Below are 19396 nucleotides of genomic sequence, written 5' to 3' on the forward strand. Positions count from 1 at the left end.
ACCCTTAGAATCCAGTTAACTAAGACTCAAAATGTAAATCAGCAATAGAGAATAGAACAGAAAATTATTTTCTGTCATTCTTCCAGAGATATTTGCTACTATTTTTAAAAGAATATACATTTAAGAATGAATTGGTGCTTTATAGAAAACTAGAAATAATAGCATTTAAGCAACTATAAATTTTTTGGTACTTTTGAAAAGGTCAAGTGATATGTATGTTTAGATTTAACAAGAATTTTTAAACAAAATGGCTTTGGTATGTTAAAGAAAGTATTTGGATTAATTTATATTAAAACATCTAAAATTTCCAGTTAGATAAAATTCTATAATCATATACTTTCCAAATTAAAAAGTGAATTAGGATAAAATATTTTCCTTGATGTCTAGAAGCCACTGAAATCTAGCTATGTATAAATGTTAGATGAAAAGAAGGTTGGGGTTTTTGTTTGAGTTTGGTTCATTTTAGGTTTTAGGGAGGAGGAATTCGTAGAAACCTTCTGTGTATTTAGACCTACAAAAAATTAGTATAGACCTTTGCATTTTATAGACAACCAGGGCTATCCAACTACATTCTATGCAGAGCTTACTATTGCCATTTCCACATTTGAGCCTATTGTAACTTCATTTTTCTACATACAAGGTAAGTGAAATGCTAGTAAAATTAAATGTGTTGCTAGTAAAAATAATCATAGTAAGAATCACAGTATTTCCTTCAACAGATTACAAATGGCAACTAGTCTACAATGCTGGATTATTAGAGTGAAAATGAATCTGCAATCTCATACTATGTTCATAGATAATGATTTCAAACAAAAAGGTTGCTTTTATGTAATTCTGGAAATCATTCCAATCATACACATTTCTAGGAAGCATGCCAATCTTAGATTTACAGAATGATCAAGGACTTTTTTTATAACAGAATGAAAATATGCTTTCATCATAAGTAAACCAAATTCCATATTAAAAACTCTTCATAAGCTTGAATAGCATCTGGAGTTTTTCAGATAAAGTTATTTTCTCTCCTAGAAGAAAGAGTCAGACCCGTACTATCACTTATACTGATATGTTTTAACTCCATGAATAAAAAAATCTATAATAAAAACTAAGGAATATTTAATACCTGTATAACATTTCTATGGCGTCTAGAAACTTCCATGCTTTATCACCGCATCTTCTCTTCTTACTTTCTCATTAGGGAAAAGCACTACAGCAACCATAGACTATATATAGTATATATAAATAACGAGCACATGGCTTTATTCACAAACTCCATCATATCAAACTAGATCAGTATAAATAGGCAAATGTGGGCAATAAAATTCTAGTGCTCAAGAAAAGGCAGACAAGTAGCTAGAGAAATAAAATTTTTTAATCAATTAGTTGGGCAGTTTCATACATTTAAATTTACTCTTGGATTTAAAAATATTTTGTGTGGTTTTTTTTTTGTTTGTTTGTTTGTTTTTCCTGGGGGAGAGGGCTCATCTACATGTTGGACATTCTTCTTTTTGTCTTAAAAAAAAATTTTACTCTTGCATAACTAAGGACAGAAGTTCCAAACCACCCTCTCTAGCAAATTAAATAACCATTTTTATTTAAACTAATGCATGTGAGTGGCCAACAAACTGTTGATATCACACACCAGACACTTGAAATTGTGTCTCGTTCATGGACAAACTCTGAATTTAAAAGAAAAATGACTGAAAATACTCCATGAAAATGCCTACTTACTGATTATTCTTATAATGATTTTGTAATATCCCAGTGTTTGTATTATTTATTCTAAAAAATCTATAACATACTTAAGAATTCACAAAATGGAGTCATAAACACTAAGTTACACCATAATTTACTTCATCCTGACTTTTTTTTTCTCTCTCTTTTGCCACAAAGACAATAAATTCTTCTTTGGGATACATCTAGCAAGAAAAATTATCAATTGGGATTTGGATGTTAAGTAAGTCATAAAGAACCAAGTAGCTATCAATAATTTAGGTAATAACCTATTTTAGCCTAAGACAGTCTCAGAATATGGCTTTAAAAGCAAAGTATATCTAACTTACAACTTTGGGTTGCCAATTATCCAGCTTGTTAATTAAACCAGGCCAGTTTGCCTCTCTCAGTTCTTCTGCTTTGGGGCCATTTCTTGATTTACTGGAAATAGCTTTTCATACAATGAAAGGAGATAAAACATTCATGAATTTTGTAAATAATTAAAATAATTATCATCTGTGAGAAAATAAATCTTTTGGGAGAAGTTTAAACAAACTTCTAAAAGGTGATTATTGCAATTTCTAAGGATTTCCATGTCAATGATAGTGATGTTAATATTTTCATGGAAAACTGAAAGCTCACTCACTGTTTTTGAAACTGTAAGCAAGAAAAGGAAGTGAACTGCTATGAAACTTATGCATAATAACTTTGAACAAAAAGGAACTTCACACTGTATTTTGATTTAAAAAATTGTCAAGAGTGCATCATGACTAATAATACCTAGTAATCAAAATCTCCTATTTGCAATAATTTAGATCGTTTTCTATGGTGCAATGCGAGACTCTATATTAGCCTTTGCAATATAAATTGGTCTCAACATCGAAAAACTTACAAAATAACTGTGACACATTATCCTGTAACACTGAAATGAGTTTGAAGTGTCAACTCTTCTACTTCTGAGAAACAGAATAAATTGTATTTGACCATAAGTACCCATGGAGATATACTTTCCAAATACAAGTGAGTGATATCAGATACAAAAATTATTTGAAAAGATTTTGTCATATCATCATTTTTTGTTTCTTTATGTGACTCACGGTGAAAAGAAAAAGAAAAGCTAGTTTATGTTTTATTGTTAACCAACTGGATTGTCTTCCATTTTAGACCATAATATGATCTTACTAGATCCTTACTGAAAATGTACGTTACAATAAGTAGCTATAGTTCCAAAATGAGGAATAAAAATATTGAAGAATCAGGTTGGGATTTTTATAGTACTTTACAGTGTGCTACAGTAATGCTAAACCCGTTTTATACTTAATGCTATCATCCAGCAACATCAGGCTTCTAATTTTTCTTTCATTTTAAATGGCTTCTATACATAAGAGAAATTCATACGGCATTATACTATTAATGCTTTTTCAAGTCAAAAGATGTATCTAGAAAATAATTTAACACTGTAATGGGATCTTCAGATCAATTCTGTTTTATATACTCTGCAGCAAAAATAACATTTCTAGTAGGAAGGTATTAATTATAAACCTAGCAAATTCTAGACATTCATATTTGTGTAAACAATATTAACATGGTTTATTACATTTCCAGAAGGGTTAAGTCTTATATCCAGTTTTCTACTAATTCTTCTTTCATATATTATAATAAATATACATGTTGAGTGCATGTGTGTATATATTTTCACACATATATATGTCATATATACATAAAACAGCACTTAATGGTCACTTTCTTTGCATGTTTAAATTAGGGGGGAAATTAATTGCTATTATGCATAACCCATGGCGAGCTTCCCTTCTGTTTCATAAATGGCCATATCGGGGTGTAAACAAAACATTGGAGCGAGTCATTCCAGGTGCATTGTATTTCAAGTTGTAGGTTGGTGTTCTCATGAAGAATTGTGTACTCCCTGGTAGTAAATACCTAAAAATAATAAACAATTAGACTTTTACAAGCAAATTAGTATTAACATCCATTACTAGCATATTATGTGGCTAATAATTTATATATCCTTCATGAGGAATGATACTATAAAAACAATGTAATCATTTGTTGCTTTCAGTTTTATATCCCACATATCAGTGAAATTATATTGTTCTTGATTTTTTCTGTGTGACTTATTTCACTTGCTTAGCATAATAATCTCAAGATCCATCCATGTTGTCGCAAATGGCACTATTTCATCTTTTTCATGATAGAGTAGTATTCCATTGTGTATATATACACATCTTCTTTACCCAGTCACCCCAATAAATTTTAATTAAAGAAAAATGCAATCCATATAAAAAGATTTCCTCTCCCAGATTGAGGTGGGGGAGTGGGAAAGGGTCATAAAGCCTCACCCAAAAAGCTGAACATAGAAGCAACATATGATTTTAGTATCCCAAGACATCCCATAAAGAGCCATTGTACTTACATGCTGTAAAACTGTTTATGTAGCTCATGTTAATTTGGAATTCATCATTAATCTTTGTAAATAATGTGTGTCAAATATTATTTGACAGAAAAAGCTAATCAAATATTTTTTAAAAACATATGGCATGAGAATGTGGCTAGCCACATTACCAGTAAGTGTTTTATTCAAGGCTGTTGGAACCACTAATTATAATTTAATACGTCATCGATGTACTATGATTATGGGTAATCTTAAAGAAAAAGTTAAAGATTACTATTCATAACTAGATTATAAATCTAACAGTCTTAGACAACAGTGCATGTGATTACAGAAAACCAAAAACAATCACAATTACAGGTCATACGCAACCCTTGCTGACAAATGTGTTTCTGTTTCTAAATACACAAATTTTCCAGATTTTAGGACAATAAAGTATATAAGCTATATGTAACATCTCCATCAGGGCCTTGGGACAGCACCCTGTAAACAAAACATTAATATTGCTATAGCAAAATGTATAAACGTTCACAATAAATCAGATAAAGACTATAAATAACTTCATGTCAATTCAAGTCAGATTTGCCAATACATCGGTTACTTTTTTTCAGTTTTCAGAGATTTGAGATTAAGAATTGCAAGTAATAATTCAAAAAATAATAATAATTGCAAATAAAAATGTGCACCTGTAAACTCTCTTTTCCTCTGGAAAAACTTTGATTAGCATTAGGCCATCTCAATCTATATGTCTAGAGAGAAATGATCTAGGAAATCCACATGAGCAAATGCAAATAAACATTACTATTAAAAGTCTAAGTCCTGGTAATGAGAAGGACATGCTATAAAGTCAAGACAAAGACATGTATGAGGAATTTCCAAGAGCAGAAGTAGCAACAGAAACAAATTTGTAATTAGCAATTGTCTTGAAACAATGGCAGAGCATCAAATCATTTATATTATTTTCTTCACTTGACATTAGAATCTTCCAGCAACAGTATACTTCCATGAATATATTAAGAAATTCAGGGCCAAGGGTACTATCAGCTACCTAGTCTATATTAAATAATGTTGATAACTACTATACCTCTATGTCAATGGAAAATTATATTTATGGTTGATATAAATTTTGTAGAAGATTCATGATCAAATTGTATGCAGCATTTAGATGGCAGAATTATCCATAATATTCATAAGCATCATTTTATCATAAATTATCTAATAATATCCCCTTAATCTATTACCTAATATCACAAACTATAAAAAATAGCTCAAATCATTGTTAATAGAGCCGTAAAATAACATACAACAAACCAAATTAAAGCAAAATTGCACAATGGGCAATAAATAATGAAACAATTGATTTCTCACATCACAGATTATACAAATTATTTTCTTAATATCACTCAGGTAATTTATATGGATTAATTATTATGTCAAGATCTAGTGGAGTCATGATGATTAATCTATTATTTTCTGCCATTAAAAAAGCTACCCTTTATAGCTAGGGCAAAGGTGCAAAAAAATAAATAAGGAGTTTGATCATAACCTACTTTTTTTTATTAGTTAAGAGTTATTTTACCTTCCATTGAAAATGCATTCTGATTACTTTGATAATTATCATAGTAAACAGTAACTTCTACCAACTTTCTTTTGAAGAATTTCCAAGCAATAGTCACTATTAACGTTTCAATAACATTCACATATCCTTTTGAGTTACACATCTCTCCATTTCACAGATGAAAAAATAAAAACAAAGTCTGAGTCACAGCTAACTTTACTATTTTATTTAACACTATTTAATATTTAAATAGTGTTATCTATGTGCCCAGCTCTACTCCAATTGCTTTACAATATTAACTCAGTTCTCATAACGATTCTACACGGTAGATATTATTGTAGGTTCTATTTTATAGATGAACACACTAAAGCATACGGGGGTGAAATGGCTTTGCCCACAGTCACACAGCTAGGAAGTGGCCGAGCCACGATTCAAATCCAAGTGGGCTGGCTCTAGCTTCAGTGCTCCTAGCAACTTACAATATATTGTCATTTCTCTGTATGAATCCCAGTTTTAAAACTAATGGGTACAATTACACTCATGTTTTTCAGAAATATGAAATAGAACCTAGAAAGTAGAAAAATATTATATATCCACAAACCTAAACTTTTTAAATAGAATCAGAAATAGCTAAAAACGAAGCTATTTTTAAGACTTGAAAAAAAAAAAGCGGTTCAGTATGAACACAGAAAAGCATATGAAATCACACTGGAAGAAATACTTTGCTTCCCTAAAGCAAGTGCTGTGGGATATTTTAAAGTATTACAGGGAAACTCAGTGGATTATTTGCCTTAATATCTCCTTTAGTATCTCTTGGGAAATCCCACACTAGCTAAATATCAAAGATTATTTTTGAAATGTTCTCTGCAACGAAGTTAAATAATAAATTTGATTTTTTTTAGCAGAAAGAATATCTGTAGGAAGTGGATTTATAGACTATATCTAAAGAATTTGTGTTAAAGCAGCACAAAATATGAAAACTTTACAGCTTTATTTTTATTCCAGCTTACTCTCGATTACAAAAATAGCTAACTTGTAGCTAATTTATAGCAAGGGGAAATACCTCACACTACCTTATTTGCTTCACACACATACCCTAACTCATCTCTGAGGCTAGTTCTACATATCTTCACATATCCAGCGTATAGACATGAAATAATGCATTTATCTAATTCCTGCTTGCTGAAGAATTGGTTGGTCTGTCATGTACCAACTTATTGCTGACCATGGAGGATCTCTAAAACATGAAGCATTCCAAGACTGTTAGGGAATTAGCCTTGAAAACTTAAGCTAAATCACCTTCTGAGATTTTCCTCGAGTAAGACCAGAATAAAGTCAGCTTCCTCATTTGGGGAACACAAGGTAAACAAAGTTCATCACAATATCTGTCCTGTGTTTTTTGTTGATTTTTTTTAATGTAGTAAATGTACATAACATTAAACTTCCTAGTTTTACTATTTAAATGTACCATTCAGTGTATTAAGTGCATTTGCAATGGTTGTGAAACCATCACCACTATCTAGTTCCAGAACTTTTAGATGATCCGAAACAGAAACTCTGTACCCATTAAATACTGATTCCCATTTCCTCCTTCTCCCAGTTCCTAGTAACCTCTATTCTAATTTCTGTCTCTATGAATTTGTCTATTCTACATACCTCAGATAGGTAGAATCATACTATATTTGGCCCTTTGTGTCTGGTTTATTTCACTTAGCATGTTTTCAAGGTTCATCCCTGTTTATAGCATGCATCAGAATTCCATTGCTTTTTATATAAGCTGAATATTCCGCTCTACGTACATTCCACATTTTATTTATCCATTCATCTGTTGATGGACACTTGGGTTGTTTCACCTTTGGGTATTGTGAACAATGTTGCTATTGTCCTTGTTTTCAATTCTTTGGGGTAGATACCTAGGAATGGAATTGCTGGGGCATATGGTAATTCTATGTTTCACTTTTTGAGGAACTGCCAAACTGCTTTCCATAGCAGCCACACCATTTTACATTCTGAACCAGCGAAGCACAAGGGTTCTAATTCTCAATATCCTCACCAACACTTGCTATTTTGCATTTTTTTAATAATAGCCACCCTAGTGGGTGTGCATCGTCCTGTATTTTTAACCTTGACATTTTTTTTTTTTTTTTTGGGTGGGGGAATCCTAGTTTCAATGCCTACCTCTGCCATATGCTAGCAATGTGGATTTGGGTAAGCCATTTAGCCTCTTTGGCCATGTTTTCTGATCCACGGAGAGTCCAGTAGTTTCTGCTATGCCTGGTTCAGAGTACAGAGCCAATGAAATAGTGCACATGGTAAAATATTATTTATGTGTTATGAACATTGGGCTCACTAGCAAGACCATCCCTGTTCTGAGATAGACGTATCAAGCTATATTAGCCTCAGGCCATAATGGTACCACATATTTAACTCAATTTTTAAAGCTTTTTAATTGTGAAGTATAGCCCAAATTCAAAAAGTGCATAACACCTACGTGTCCAATTTAATGAATGTCATGACGTGATTGTTTGTATAACTGCTACCCAGTATAACTAAACTCACCTAGCACCCCAGAGCCCTGTATTACAGCACCCTCCCTCCCCACAAAGTTACCCACTATCCAGACTTCCATGGTAATTCCTTCCTTGTTTACCCAAGCACACATTCCATAAACATCATAATTTAGTTTTGCCTGTTTTTTTTATTTTAGAATAAATGAAATGAAATATGTATTCCTTTGGGTCTGGCTTCTTTTGCTCAACTTTATGTTTGAGGCTCATGCATGTTGTTATGTGTACGTGCAGTTTGGTCATTTTCAATGCTGTATAATATTTCATCGTGTGGATGTTACAAAAGATGTCCATTCTTCCATGAATAGATATTTGGGTTGTTTCCAATTTCAGCTATTATAAGTAAACGCTATTATGATCATTCTAACAATGGCTTAGTGCACATGTGCAGACATTTCTACTCAGAATTACTGGTAACAGAATAGATATAGAAAGCGTAGACTTTGATATGTAATGCCAAACTATTTTTAGAGGTACCCATTTTCACTATCACCAGCAGTGTCAGAGTTCCCATTATTCTCTCTATATTCCCTATATTCCCATCAACTCTGAGTACACAGTGTTTTTGCAGTTTTGCATCTCCTTAATGGTTAGCTTAAATATTTTTCCAATTGGTTATTGGTCTGTTTGTTGTTGTTGTTGTTTTTAAATTCTTGTGAACAGCCTCTTCAATTATATTCCCCATTTTTCCATAGAAGGTTTTGTCTTTTTCTGAGAAATTTGGAGGAGTTCTTGTCTCGTCTGTATAAGAATCTTTTCTAGCTTATATGGATTGCAAATATTTTCTTCCACTCTGAGGCTTGTTTTTTCACCTTCTTATGGGGTCTTCTGATGCATGAATGTATGTTCTTAACTTTAATATAGTAAAATTCATCTTTTTATTTACGATCTGCTCCTTGGTCCTATTTTTTGTAATCTTTGCATACCTCAAGGTCATAAAAATATTACCATATATTAACTTCTGAAACCTTTAGTTTTGCGTTTCATGTCTGTATACTCAATTCATTTACATTATTTTTACATACAGTGCGGATAAACTCAAGTTTCTTTCTTTCTTTTTTTTCTTTTTTAAAAAATTATTTGGAAATCTAATTGTCCTAGCACCATTTGTTTAACCAAACTTCCTTTTCCCACCTGTCATAAATTATGTGTACCCCTTTTTATCATAAATCATGTCTCTCTATATGCCTGGGTCTATTTATGACCTTTCTGAATTGTTTCATTGGTCTACCTATCCTTTTAGTAATATTACACTGTCTTAAATTACTTTAGCTTTATTATAAACTTAGTATACTGTAGTTCATAAATCCTACCATTTTATTGTTCTATTTCAAGGGTTTCTTAGCTAATCTTGGCCCCTTGCTTTTCTATATAAATGTAACAATAATTTTGGTCAAATACTGCACACCCCCCAAGAAATTTTTGTTTTTATATTAGGATAACATTGCATTTATAGACATACTGATTAAGAGCAATTGACATGTTAATAATATTGGTTCCAATGATGAATAAGGTATATCTTTCAATTTTTACATTTTCCTGCATAAAGGTCTTACACAATTTTGGTACATTTATTCCTAAGTATTAGCTATGCTTTGATGCAATTAAAAATGATATCATATCTAAATTTCATATTTTAGCTGTTGTTGATATAGAAAAAATACAATTGATGTCCTTATCCTGACCTCGATTTCATCAAAATTGTGTAATTTACTTAATAATTTTTCTGTAGATTTATTTAGATTTCCATGAATTTAGTCATATCCACTAGTAATGAGTTTTAGTTATTTCTCTCAAATCTAATGGCTTTTATTTTTTTTGCTTGCCTCATTGAACCAGCCAGGACCTCCAGTACAATGCTAAATAAAAATGGTAGTCACAGGCAGTTTTGTCTCAAATGGAAAGGCTTCAACATTTCACCAATTAGGTATGTTTGTTGTAGATATTTTGCAGTTATCCTTTAGTAGATTAAGGAATTTCTCTTTTGCTTCTAGCTTGCTAAGCATTTTTTAAAGCATGAATGTGAATTGAATTCTATCAAGTAATTTATCTGTATCTTTTGAAATGATCTTTTATTCTGTTAATGACATCGATCACTTGTTAATGTTACTGCACCCGTAAATTGATGCAATAAGCAGAAGTTGGTCATGATACATTATACTATTTAAAGTCATTGGGTTCATTTTGTTAATATCTTATTTAAGATTTTTGCATCTATATTCAGGAGTGAGATTGAACTGTCATTATCCTTTGCCATAATGTCCTGGTCAGGTTGTAGTATCAAAGGTATGGAAGCCTCATAAAACAAGTTGGAGAAAGTTCCCTCCTCTTCTGTTCTCTGAGTGGGGTTAATGGAATTGGATGATGAAGACATATGAATCTGGAGTGTTCTTTGTGGGAGGACTTTTAATTATTCATTCAATTTCTTTAATAGTTAAGACTATTAAGGACTTTCTATACTGTCTTATGTCACTTTTGGTAATGTGTGTTTTTCCAGGAATTTGTTAACTTAATCTAAATTACCAAATTTATCACCATCAAATTGTTCATATTTTCTTATAAAATATTTAATGTTTATAAGATCTGTAGTAATGTCTCTAGTTTTGTTCTAGATATTAACTTCTGTCTTTTATATTCTTGATCAGTTATTTATCAATTTATCTTGATCACTAGTTATTTATCAATTTTATTAGTCTTTTCAAAAACACACTTTTGGCCATGTTGATATTTTTTATTCTGTTTGTTGCATTATACAGACAGTCCCTGACTTATGAGTTGAACTTAACGATTGTTCGACTTTATGATGGTGTAAAAGTGACATGCATTCAGTAGAAACCGTACTTTAAATTTTGAATTTTGGTCTTTTCCCAAGCTAGTGACATGCTGTATGACACTCTCTTGTGATTCTGGGCAGTAGCAGCGAGCTGTAGCTCCCCATCAGCCACATGACCACACGGGTAAACAACCGATACTCTACAGTGTACTGTATTGCCAGCATTTGTTGGATATTGTGTTTTGTGTTTTCACATCCCATCATGTCTACAAAATGCCCATCTGTGTGCTTCTGGTGAGAAGAGGTGAAGGCGACTACTCTTGAAATGAAACTCAAAATAATTGCCCAACTATAGGTTAACGTTTAGTGTTCTGAGCACGTTTAAGGTAGGCTAGGCTAAGCTATCATGTTTGGTAGGTTAGGTGTATTAAGTGTATTTTCGGCTTACAGTATTGTCAGCTTACTATGGGTTTATCAGGACGTAACCCCATAAGTCAAGGTACAACTGTATTATTAACTTTTGCTCTCATTTTTATTTCCTTTTTCTGTATTATTTGGGTTTATTTTAATGTCATTTTGTTACTTGTCAAGATGGCAGCTTAGCTCATTTAATTTTTCTCTTTTCTCTTTCCTAATATATTCATTTAAGTCTATAAATATCCCTATAATAATGATTTTGCTACACACTGCAAGTTTTTATTTGTAATATTTTCATGATCATTCAGTTCAGAATATTTTCTTATGTCTACTATGATTTCTTCTTTGAGTCAAAGGTTATTTAAAAGTGTATTTTCTCTGTCAAAAGTATGAATTTTCTGGTTATATTTTGTTACTGTTTTCCAGCTTAATGATGTGGTCAGAAAAAAAATACCTGGTCTGAGTTAAATTTTCTCAAATTTGTTGAACTATGTTTTAATATTCCACTATATGGTTAATTTTTGTAAAAGTTCCTGGTGTGCTTGCTGTATTGTATTCTGAGGTTATTGGATTTACATACAACAGTTAAATCTGTTAATCATATTATTAAAATGTTCTATGTTTGAGGAAAAAAAATTTAATATATTAAAATCTCCCTCTGTGATTGTAGACATGTCTGCTGTTTTTCCCTGTAATTCTGTCAAATTTTACTTTGCAAAATATTGGGAACATTTTTACTCCTAGGAATCTAGGGTATTTACCATGGCCCCCACATTTGCAGACCCTGGACGCCTACTTTTTCCCTTAGGCCCATGAGTCTGTCAAAAAGCACTACTCGGTACTAACAAGTACTCATTAACAAGTAACCTGGTTAACATTCTCTGATGTCTTCAAGCATCAGAATGTTTTGGTGTTTTGTTCAGCTTTTCTAGTTGTCACCAGAGGAATGATTTGTCCAAATACCTCGTGCTCTATTACCAAAGGCAGAAGTTCTAACTCAGTTGTTTTTAAAAGTATTTTTAGCCATGGAACCCCCACCCCCACTCCATGATATGAGACTGTGTGGAAGCTCAGCACATGAAAGATAAAAACACAGAGATGCTGAGTCTAGAAAGTGTTTGGAGATCCCAAAGCTTCCCAAGTCTAGTAACAGTGAAATACTGAGCTGCTCTCAAGAACTCTAGTACCATATATATATATTTGACCATTTGGCTTTATATATCAGTTCTAGTTGCTTAGTTACAAGTCCACCTCTGAGAAATAGCTTTTCACTTGGTGTGCCTATAAATTATTGTTTTCCTGAGATTGCAAGGTTGAAGGCCACTTCCTTCCATGTAATAGGTGCCCTATACTCTTTAAAGCCTCTTAAGAAATATCCTGTAGGTCTTTGATCAAGACAAACATGGTCATAAACCTGACTGATGTCATTAGTGCTATTTTCTTCTCTCTTAATTTTACAGATACATTAGCCAAATATGTATCTCCTCATAAAGTATTTAGGTATACTGCATAAATTATTTATATTAGGACTATTTATAGGTATTTATATATAATTTATATTTTATTAAGTATACTTCATAAATGAAATTTATCAATATATTAATAAGTGACTTCTACAAATTAAGTGACTTCTACATATAAAGTAAAATGCTATAGATTCCTAATTTACAAGGGAAAGAAGATAAAGACACTTTTCCCACATATTTAAATAAATGTGACATTGACTTGGGTTTTAATAGCTAGATATTAGGAGAACATGTTTATTTCTCTCTCTTCCTTGTGTTCCTATGTAGAAGAACTTCCACCAGTGGAAACTTTCTGGCATCTCACCAGAAGTGAGTTATGTGCTTTGCCGGTTTAAAAGAAAGAAACTGGCATGCTTAGCACAGCCCCTTTCTCTTTTTTGGATGAACCTACCTGCAGACAGGATGCATTCTTACTTGCTCTCCTACCAACACTAACAGAATTAGACTTTATGAGGTAGTGCTAGTGGAAGGTTTGGCTTGATCCAGCTTTTCCTTTAACTGAATGGGTACATTTAATTCTCACATCTTCACCACGTCCCTCAATGTAGCTTTTCTTAGTAATGAAGCATCATCTGATGCCTATATTTCTCTATCAAATGGTTTTGAACTTGGGCAGGAATAAAGGGTGTGTTAACTGACAACCTCCCAACCCCCCACCTAAATGCTTATAAATCACCATACTAGGGTTAATCATAAGTCCAAAACTCAAGATTATAGGGTCAGGAATCTCTCTTCTGACCACCAGATACGAATAAAATAAAATGGCCTGAAGTAACTGTAAGGTGTAACTTCTTCTTCCAGCGTAACCAGGAAGACTCAGCCTATTTTGCCCACTCACAAAATTAATAAGATTTCCCTCCACAAGAAATGGTTATGAAATCTGGAATTGCAAGAACGACATTGAAGAGTTTAAAACCATCCTTCCTAGACTGGAATTTAAGGTTTTCCTGATCATGCCCAGAGCATCACTCCTTAAAAAAAAGCCTCTTCATTTATGTGTTGTAATGTCTTAAAGATACCCGTCATTCTTTTAAATCATATGGAAATATTAATGAAAGTAATGTAAGTTTTATTTCAATAATTTGCTTCAAACCATTAAAACTGTAGAATATAGCTTTCATATGTACATATTTTACCTAGTTACATAGTTACATATTTTAAAAAGAAACAGCTAACTTTACCTCTACCATTGTTGTGATCAATCAGTTTCTGTTTGCAGAGGCAGAGTTAAAATAGCTTAAAGGTATCGCAAGAGTATAAAAACAGAATCCAGGACGAGCAGAGATTAAAAATACATCTCTCAATATTTTTTGTGAAAAATAATTAGAAGCCATTCTGCTGTTTCAGGTTAGTTTTGTTGAAAGTTGGCTTTTTCAAACTTCCCGTGATCTTTTTAATAAACAGACCAATTTCAAGGTGTTTCAAAAAGAAAACCCAAGCTATGGTGGTTTCATTCTCTCCACTGTCTACACATATTTAACTGTTAGTTGAATCTTATCATCTTTTCACAATCACTTAGTTTTTTCAAAGTCATTGTTTACTCTCTTCTATCCTGAGTAATACTACAACTTACACATACTGAAAATAAAGTCACATATTCATCTTAATTTCTAATGGAAACTATGATTGTCTTGAGAAGTGCTAAAATGTACTTCTTTTTTACTCTGTATATTTTTGCAACTTAAAAACTATATTATTTTTCATGCTTTTGGAAAACTACCTAGTTTCACTGGACAATATTTATAAAAATTCAATTTTTAAATAGGACTTAACAAAATTTACCTCCCACTGATATGTTTGGTGATGAAGGGAGTAGAAGGAGCATACTGAACAATAAAAAATAAACTAAAGGCATTTTCTCAACTGTTAGGCTGAAGGATGTTTAAATACCCCTACTGGGGAAAGAAAACAAATTTATTAGCATTTTTTATTGCTCTTACTTGACTTTTGAAAGCAAAAGTATGTAAACCAAATAATCTCATTTTCATGTAGGTTAGTTATTTCTGTCACCTTTAGGTTTGTTTGGTCTTTTAAAGATAAAGATTGCAAATGAAAAGTATTTTGTAGATAATAGTACATATGAATTTTCAGCCTTTAGCTTTTTCTCTAGACATATAAGCAAAAAGAGACTTCCGATTTCAAACTGCATTGTGGCATTACATCATATGAAACTCACAGATTCTAGGAAATGTAAACAAGTACCTGGAATTACCCCAATCAGTACCCATGCCTGAGAGTGATCCTCTTGTGTCAGTTGCATATTTGTAAACCACTAGCAGGCACTGTTTACAAAGCTCCACCAGGCGCTGACAACATTGGAGCTGCAAAGGAGTCACCACCTCCGGGCTTTTATTGAAAATACTCTCCCATGAGGATCTGTTGGCATGGAAACAGACATGACCTCATGAGGCTGTTCAAAATGGCAACCAGCTATATCACATACCAAGCAATAAGAAATAATCGAAACGAGCTCATACATTTGAAGTGACTAGAGATAGTTGAAAGATATAAAATAAATACATATTTTGAAATTAGTCTTTGTATTAAACAACACAATATAGAATTCATAGGCTTTGTCTTTAAAGACTTTACTGCTGCCCACTATGGGTAGCTAATAGGATGGTTTCCCAACACCTCCTAAAAACTTGAGTTACTCTATATTAAAGCATTTGTAATATACTGAGCTAATTTCTCAAAGATTAGGTATTCTAGGAATTTAGGTTTCTAGGAAGCTATATTTACCTTTACATTAATAATAATCCCATAAACATATTAAAAAGTTGTTGCAAATTAATTTGTCACCTCTTTGCACTAGGAGAATTCAGGTTAATTCCTCGATCATAACCACCCCTTTCAAAACACTTTCAGGTGTAATTATGTCTATGATATGCCTAGAGCACAGGTTCTGTACCCTAGAAGTAATGTTATCTGAACCTGTACTACCCTACTGCAATCCCGAGGTGGTGTCCTCCCTCCTTTAGTGCTCTTAGCTTATACTAAACCACGCAGTAGAGCACATGTTGTTGGTAAATTTCAACTGTGTGTGTTTTACAATTCCTAAGTTTACTGTCATGGCCCAAATCAGGAAATACCTCATCACCCCACCATCACCACCAAAAGAGAGAGAAGAGAGGGAAAGCGAGGGAGAGAGAGCAAGAGAGACTTATTTCCTTAGCGTAAATGAAACTTTTTTCAATTCTCAAGGGGAAAGTTTGGTTTGAGACTTGGTAATGATTCAAGTCTCATTTTACATAAACCAATTCTCTTAACCCTCAGAGAGAGAAAAGAGTAGATTTTCAGAAAGAAAAAAATATTAAAGAAAATATTTTTCTGAAGAAATGTACTTCCCAATGGGAAATTCAAAGACTCTATTTTCAATCTTCTGTAGATATTTGATCTCTTTGGAATTTTAAAAAATGCTTTAGAAACTCCAAAAGGTATTTTTTCATAGAAAGGCTACTGTTTATTTTTTCAGGAGAAATGTGGTCCCCAAAAGATAGCATGTCATCAGTGAATGATGAGTTTTCTTAAAAGGAATAAGATTCAAATGAGTAGATTAAAAGGAATAAATTTTCTTCCATGTTCTGATATGTTCAGAACTAAATAGTAGTATGCCAGTAATATGCTTGTTAAATTAACTCTAAAATTAAAATTTAACTTATTACTAAATATAAGAAAAACTAGATATAATATATACATTTATATATATTTATATGTATATATATCTATATATAGGTGTACATATATACATATATACATATCTCTCTATAGATACATATATATGTATATATATCCAATTTACCTAATTTGATCAAAAAATATTGGAGAACATCAATTAATTATGGAATATATTTATAATTAATATGTCTTAATCTAGCAGGCCCTACATGTCTGGGCCCAAAGAAATAAAAATTTCATATAAATACAAATACACACAGAAAAACATCCTGTGTTCTGTCTGCCTTGCACTTTTCTCTCCATTGGGATTCTGGGTATTTCTAGAAAAGTCTAGCTCAATCACCACCCTCCCTTTTCAATTTGTATATATTTATAATTTTGATCCTTTGGAGCCATTTGATTAGATGCAGTATCAGGTCACTCACATCATGGCAATTTTTCTTTCTCTGACTTGGAATATAGAAGTAAGAACAAATAAAATGGAAGATAAAACAGCTTCTTCTATAACACTCTAATTTGATGGAACATTCTGAGTAATATGTGAGTTATAACATGAGCAGCTTTGGCTTCCCATTCTTCCTTAAATATTCAACATAAACATATGAATCAAGGTCCTTTACCTATTTTTTGGTGGGTATGTTCACCACCACTAGCCAAAGACCGCATTGTATTCTATTATCTACATTTGTCAACACACCAGAACCCCTCATAAAGAAAAAAGAAAATAAATAGAACTTGCTTCATTTGGTACTAAGCTAATGGCAAACCCCATGCACAGAGGAAACGTACCTTTCATACTGAGTCCCCCACTTCCTACCCACCGCCTGGCATAGCTGAGTAAATGTGAAATGCCTCTGGGACACTACAGTATCACAATTTTCAATACCAACACACACTTTTTAAGAAGGTGAAAGGATGTAGACATAATTCAAAATACGAGTGCCTTTATCAAAGAACCCAGGGTCGTATCTGTCTGTTTTCTGAATCTAAATTCCAAGGACATGAAAGGGCCAAAATCCATGAGTTCAAAAAGGAAAATTAAATGGTTAAAAAGTTCTTTCTGGCACTCCCTAATCCTCAAAGAAACATAAAAGGAAATGACTTTAAATTACATTTCTTCTTTTTTTTTTAGTAACGTAACAATAAGATACAGAATACTGAATACCTCTGGCAACAAAGGGAAGTTATTAATGAAATCCCAAGACTTGAAAAGCTTTATATAATCCAGTAAATCCAATAATTTTCACCTCCTTTCTCATCAAAATGCTTAATAAAGCAGTTATCTAAAAAGTGAAACTGATTCATTTCTTCTTCTCTGGTAAAGTCCAAATAGAGAACTGAGTGGCCCAAAGTTAAGTGCAAGAAGGGAGAAGGGAAGGTAAAAAAAAAAAAAAATCTGGACTATACCAACTGGATAATCAGCAACAGAAAGATTAATGAGCTGAAAAGTACTAACAACACATCGAAATGAAAATGATATGCGAATAATAAGATTCACATCATTTTAAATAGTCCACACGTTACGCATACGTTTTCAAGTAGGCATATAACTCAACCTAGAAACAGACTGCCTTAGAATATTCTTAACAATGTCTTCCTGCCCCCAGATTTTCTTCTTTGGAGTTTACGCATTAGGGTTTGGAGTGGCGAGAGCGTTTCCAAACAAAGCATTCCTTCTCCCACACTAGCCGCTGCATCCTCCTCTCTATCGGCAAATTCCTGTTCTTCCTCTTCCTGCAAATCTCAGCTGACATGTTCCTTCCCTTGGCCACATTTCCTGAGCTCTCAGGCCTGGTTTGAGTCCCACAGCACCTAGACTTCCCCTTTCCCAGTAAAACATGTGGATTATTCCAAGAGCTATTCCCCTGGATGGAATACCAGAATGTGGGGCATCATAACACCAGGGGGCTGCATGTGATTAAAAAATAAATAAAAGGGTGTCTGAGCATGGACTTCAGCAGCCTGGAAGAACAAGAGAGAGAGATAAGGAGGTTTTATATGTGATGCAGCAGTAAAACCACTGGGCAAATTCTAGAGAAACCTGCCACAAATACCTACAACATTTTTTGATATTTCTGCATGTGGACAGGCAATGGTTTATTTACTTAGTTAGTGGTACTGACAGGTAAACACAGGAATCAAGGTGACCCAGAGTTATTTGGATTATATTTTTCCAAGATTTCATACCGAACTGTGAAAGATAGCTGTACCTTTCATTAAAATCTTTCCTTTGTAACAGAGCTAAGAGTAGATTTTTACCTTGACTACTAGGCTGTTGAGCCAAAATTAAAGGAGTGTACATTGACTAGACATGATCCAAAGATAAGGAGAACTATTCTGAGTTCAAACTGAGAATAACACACACACAATACCATGTAACCTCATTAAATTGAGGAAGCCTAAGGAACTTATTTGCAAAGCTACAAAACAAAAATCTAGTATTAAACTCACCTCTACAAACCATCAAGTTTTTAAAGAAATGGATAGCAAGTGGAAATCAAATTGGACTGAAAGCTACTCCCACTCCACCAGCCCAGGTCCAGTTGGCTGGGGATTTGGCTCATGCTATGGACTTGCAATAAAGCAAGCTTGGCAACCACTGGCAATGCTGCTTTAAGGGGACTCAATACAACTTATTTGGGCCAAGCATTGTTCTAAACACTTTACATGTATTAAGTGGTTCAATCCTCATAATATCACTTTGAAGCAGATTCTCTGATTATCTCCACTTTATAGACAAGGAAACTGAGGCACAGATAA

The 19396-nt window shown here is 32.9% G+C and overlaps 1 protein-coding gene across 2 annotated transcripts in view; it reads right to left on the minus strand.

The window, feature by feature from the left end:
- Window positions 1-1458: 1458 nt before the first annotated feature.
- The window catches only part of TTLL7 (tubulin tyrosine ligase like 7), a 120373-nt gene continuing 102435 nt past the window's right edge, over window positions 1459-19396 (minus strand). Inside the window, exons 20-21 of one of the 2 annotated variants that reach the window (XM_074335041.1) lie at window positions 15161-15334; window positions 1459-3648 (exon numbers count right to left, since the gene is read on the minus strand). In XM_074335041.1, the coding sequence (XP_074191142.1) occupies window positions 3528-3648; window positions 15161-15334 (295 nt within the window). In that variant the 3' untranslated portion in view covers window positions 1459-3527. The remainder of the gene's footprint in view (window positions 3649-15160; window positions 15335-19396) is intronic. The other variant, XM_074335042.1, reaches the window with a different exon arrangement.

The sequence above is a fragment of the Rhinolophus sinicus genome, linkage group LG06 (assembly GCF_036562045.2).
Source record: "Rhinolophus sinicus isolate RSC01 linkage group LG06, ASM3656204v1, whole genome shotgun sequence".
Classification (NCBI taxonomy): Eukaryota; Metazoa; Chordata; class Mammalia; order Chiroptera; family Rhinolophidae; genus Rhinolophus; species Rhinolophus sinicus.